The sequence below is a fragment of the Arachis hypogaea genome, chromosome 10 (genome assembly GCF_003086295.3).
Source record: "Arachis hypogaea cultivar Tifrunner chromosome 10, arahy.Tifrunner.gnm2.J5K5, whole genome shotgun sequence".
Classification (NCBI taxonomy): Eukaryota; Viridiplantae; Streptophyta; class Magnoliopsida; order Fabales; family Fabaceae; genus Arachis; species Arachis hypogaea.
This window is the reverse complement of record NC_092045.1, coordinates 7332849-7338339: the sequence shown is the minus strand read 5'-3', so window position 1 is coordinate 7338339 and position 5491 is coordinate 7332849. Positions and strand designations below refer to the sequence as shown.

The 5491-nt window shown below is 30.9% G+C and overlaps 1 protein-coding gene across 1 annotated transcript; it reads right to left on the bottom strand.

Moving 5' to 3' along the window:
• Nucleotides 1–2128: 2128 nt before the first annotated feature.
• On the bottom strand, nt 2129–5099 carry LOC140175563 (uncharacterized). The gene is made up of 7 exons (XM_072204073.1): nt 4712–5099; nt 4445–4633; nt 4063–4256; nt 3133–3154; nt 2842–3043; nt 2388–2770; nt 2129–2271 (listed from the first exon to the last, which is right to left on the bottom strand). Exons 1-7 carry the CDS (start codon nt 5097–5099, stop codon nt 2129–2131), a joined length of 1521 nt encoding a protein of 506 aa, XP_072060174.1.
• Between the last annotated feature and the right edge of the window lie 392 nt (nt 5100–5491).

The window sequence follows — 5491 nt, the reverse complement described above, 5'->3', positions numbered from 1 at the left end:
TCGTCTAATCTCATTTCTCTGGTTTTGGTGATATTGCCAAATTTAAAGCTGTTTTTCAGGGTCTCGTTCCAAAAAATTAAGGTCAAACTTATCAGATGTAACTTTTTGAACTTTTAAAAGTTGTATCTCACTTTTTTCGCGATTCATTAAAGTAGAAAAACTATCTACATGTGTTGATATTATAAAAATTATATGTTCTCCTTCTTAAAAAATGCATCAATTCTTTAATTTTTCATTATTATTTTATAATAAAATTTAAATATATATCTTGTAGAATATGTAAAGAAGAAGTTAGAAGAACAAATATTAAAATTTATAATATTTATTGAATTTTTTTTATCAATTTATACAAATACAATAATATTAATACTTATTAAATATTCAATTATTTTTATCATATAAAAAATTAAATTAAATAAATAGTAAAATATAAAATAATATTAAATTAAATAAATAAAAATATCTAATTTTTTATATTTAAACTTAAAGGTAGAAAGAGTGTTGCTTATTAAATTTATTGGGTACTTTAAGTCATAGTAAAGTATTTAAACCAATTGAATTATTTTTTATTTTTTGAAAAAATACTACTAATTTTTTTATAAAAAGTTTGGGGGGCCGTGGCCCCCCCTTGTCTGAACTAAGCTCCACCACTGAATATACTATTTGTCAATTTATTGTCAACAATAATTAATTATTATATTTTAAACACATGTATAAAAAAATACATCCATAAAATACATATATAAAGACATTTTCATTAGACACAGTCGTAAAAAAGACATTTTTATTAGACACATCTACAAAGACACTTCCATTAAATACAGTCATAAATAAGAATTGACTGAAGTTGGCAGAAATACTGTTAATAACATAACGAAATTGTATTTTTTATTATAAAAAAATAACTTCAGACTGAGTCGGTATTCCAAAATATAATCTAAACCTGGCCTAAAAATAATAAAAATAACAAACTTAAACATGGTGAAATATACCTTGAGCCCAAACCAAATTTCAGGTGGGATCAAATAATGAATACCCCTAGTTTTAATATTCTCACTCTTGAAAGGTCTTAGAATAAATTACTGTTTATACCTATGAAAGTTTATAATGCTAATAAATATATCTACAAAAAAAGAAAGTGACTTTGTATCCATAAAAAATAAATTTTACAAACAAATTAGTATATGAACCATGCTCAGCACGAAAAAATTTATAAAAGTAAAAAAAATATATGTTTAGATATTTAAAAAAAATAATTATTATGTTAAGAAATTTATAAAATTATTATTAAAATCAAAGTTTAACTTAAAAATAATGAGTAATAATTATTTTACACTTTTTTTTAAATAAAATAATTATACATTGATACAGAATTTAAAATATAATTAAAACATTTATATTAGAATCCTATTTTTTCAAAGACTTCTCTATAAACAATATTAATGGTTGAATTTGCAAACATTCCTACCTGATTCATAAGTAAAATTTTTAAACCTCTCTTACTTTTAACTCTTGAAAGTGCCACATATAGTTGGTCATGTGCAAAAGCTGGTTTGGATAAGTACAATCCAACATGAGATAAAATTTGTCCCTAAGACTTATTAATTGTCATGGAAAACGATACTATTATGGGAAATTATTTTCGTTGGAATCTAACAGAGATGGTTTCATTTGTTAGTACCATATTCATTCTTGGAATCAAAGTAATATGACCAACATTGTTATCCGTTAAGACGTCACATTCTATGACATGATTTCCAAGTTTCCTAACTTGTAGCCTTGTACCATTACAAAGACCACTGGATTGGTCAATATTCTTTAGTAACATCACCAGAATACCAACCTTGAGTATTAATTTATGTAGAGGCAAACCAGAGCAATTTATTTTATTCAGTAATTCAAGACCATAGAGATCTAGTTGACTCTCCATATTCCCTTCATCCATACAAATCGAATCCGAACTAAGATATATTTTTTTTCCTCCAGGAATGATAGCCATCAGATGGTTGTTGACCTCTTCAACGATGTTCAGCGTGGGAGCCAGTATAGTTCTTGCTTTGAAAAAATCCTTTGAGAACATGTTATCCAAAATATTTGGATAAGAAAAATAAATCAACTCATCGAATGCCTAGTCCGAAGAAGGAATAACAATATCTCCTGGAAGATATATTTCATATTCACCATCCATATTGTCACATATTAGACCATCACAAACTTTCAATAAGCACTCACCAAATTTCTCTGTCTCATCTTGATCTGAAGCAGTTGTCCCTACAGAGAGTCTCATATTTTTTATTAGTTTGAGTACCTGACAAAACTTTCAAAGGTAAGATTAATTTGTCTCCATCCTCGTGAAATGATAGAAAGAATTTGTATAAAGTCTCCACCTAGTACAACCACTTTTCCTCCAAAGGACAAATCTTTGTTATATGTTGGAGAAAACCTCATGATATCACCTAAGCATTTATCAAGCACTTCATAGCAGTACGTACTAAACATTGGAGCCTCATCCCAAATTATAAGTTTGGCTTTCAACAGCAGCATTGCTTGTGGGGAACCAGATTTGATGTTACATACAGAATCCTTAGTTATATTTAGCGGTATTTTGAACCTTGAGTGTGCCATTCTTCCATTGGGAAGAAGTAAAGATGTAATACCACTTGAAGTAATGTTTAACACAATATCACCCCTTGAGCGAATCTCAGCAGACATAAGGTTCCAGATAAATATTTTTCCAGTACCCCCATGACCATACACAAAGAAAAAACCCCTTCATCACAATACACAGTTGTAACAATTTTATCGAATGCATATTTCTATTCAGGTGTTGCGATGGCTAACATTTCTGAGGCATTCTTCTTTAAATCATCCCTGTTAAAGTTTAGCTCTTCCCTGATAACCCTTTTGGTTAACAAAGAACTATCAACTTCAGTTGCTAAAGGCATAAGAGGGTCGTCTTTCAAGGTTTTACCATAGGAATGTAAGATCTTGTATATATCCATTAAGCACAACTGATTAATCTCATCATCTGATATGGTTAACTCTGCATATTATACGATACTGTAAAAATTCAACCAAACTAAAAATGATCAATAATGAAGAACTTTTATAATTGCAATTATAAAAATTTACCCCTTATGTTCATCACGGTTCTCTGTCGATATAAAATATCATCTGAGAGTTCATGCCAACATCTATTTCAGACATGTTCTGGTCTTGAGATATTGTTGGATGTTAATAGAATGACAAGTAACCTTCTTACATATGATCATGAGACCCACGAGCTTGCTTCCTTAATTGCATCCATGAATTCTTTGTCATCTTGCAAGAGTCCAAGGACGAAGCATGCATCTCTATACGTAGCATAAACTGTTCCTCCTACTATTTTTATATCTCAAAAATTCATACATCCTCTTTGAGTATTCAACAGAAGGCGTTGGTAATATTCTTCGATATTTGCTGTAAAAAACTTGGTTAAAATCTCACTTTTAAATTGCTAAATGGATTAGACTATGCGATTTCAATTATAATGTAGCTACACATCCGCATAAGATTAATTTTTCTAAAAAATATAGAAAAATTCTAAAATTGTATAATCTACAAATTATAACTGCTGAAAGTTATTTGAACATTTATTTTCTAGTGTAGATAAATCGAATAAAATGGACGTGGGGTACATGCTGTTAAAATCTCAAATTTAAATCATCAAATAAATAAGATCAAAATTGAATATAAACTCGTCATTACATGCATGTACATGAGTCAACCTTCCAATTGCGAAGCCTTGCTTTCAAGAAAACCACTTTAAAGCATCGTCCTTCCAAACAAACTTGGTTAGAAACTCAGCATAAGTCAGACTTCGAGCATATGGATATGACATGTTCACCGCCATTCATCCCAAAAACATGGACTTAAGATATTGCTCTTTCGACGATATCGTTCACATTAGAAGTTTCACTATAAACTACAGGTTGCTTATCCTCCAAATGGAATGGAAGTCTAATTACAAATGATTCTTTCTCTTGGATTTCGTATCCAAATAAACCAGACTGCCTCACATGCCGAAATGTACCTACAATCGTAGTAATTTCTAATTTCATCAATAACTTGTGTGGCTTTTGACGGATCACCAGTGTTGTATAGGGTAGTTGTTACACGGTCATTGCCCTTGTGTACATACTTAAACAAATACTTAATAGAACTTGTTTGGCATGTGTATTCCACATTTATGTGGTACCCGAACTTGAGCAACAATTCTGGATTATAAGGAACAATGAACTTATTGTCTAGTACACATTCCCTTTTCTTCACTGTTCGACCTTATCAGTATGTCTATATTTGGAAAATTCGGCTTCATCAATGAGTGTTCGCTGTCTAAAATTTTTGGGATAAAACTTTGAACATGATCCATTCTTCATGCAAGGTGAATTCTTATTGTACGAACCACATGGACCATGTACCATGTAATTTTGAACAGTTCCATGTAGATTTGGCCTTTCATTTTCATCAGGAATCTCAACTGTTATATGTTTGTCTATGTCATCTGATATTTGTGGCTTGAACTTGTTACTCATGAATAAAAGGATATGTGCAGGCGTAAGCCCTCTCTTTTGAAACTCTATAGTGCAAACATCTGAAAATTGAAAAAGACAAATGAGGAAAATATTACAACATAAGATTTTAATAAGGTGTTGCATAAACACAGACTTACATCCCAAAATTTTGCAAAAGATTTTTTCCTCTTTTAAGTCATCAATCAAACCATCAAGTTTGATCTTGAAAACTCGACACAATATATCAGGGCGATCTTCTGCCTTTAATCCAATGGGAGTCACTTCTCTTTTTATCTCATCCCATTCAGGGTAACAGGTCATAATGATAAAATAGTTAGGATATCCTGCATATCTACAAATTGCAAATGCATCTTTACAATTGTACCTAGGTTCACCGGTAAAAGTACTGGGAAGAATGATTCTTTTGCCAAGCCTTGCAGCATCTACATCCCCGTTTATAAGACTTTCATGCAGACATTTATATTTATCAACCCTCAACTGTGGTTGTTTACACCTAAAGGATTTTAACCTCTTTGATTTCACCATTTTGTAGGCATCTACCAGAAATTGTTGGAATAATCTCTTTGATCTCAGAATTAATGGAGATTCACCCGTTCTTTTCTGTATGTAGTTGAAAAGCAAAGAATTGTCGCAAAGTGATTGTTTTGTTTTTCTTTATAGGCCTAGCGGAGATAGAATTTGATGTTGCAATACCCAAACGAAATCATCCTCCCCATACGGAAACAACAATGGATATTGCAAGGCTAAATAAGATGGATGAAAAATATCAATCTGTTGGAGCTTTCTAGTTTGACTTTTTATAATAATATCTCTATCTTTGGTTAGTTGTTCGACATCGCCAACAATCAATGCAGCCACTTCAGATGCAGATGGCAAATTGTATGTTCTTCCATCTATAGTCCTTTTACTAATCAACT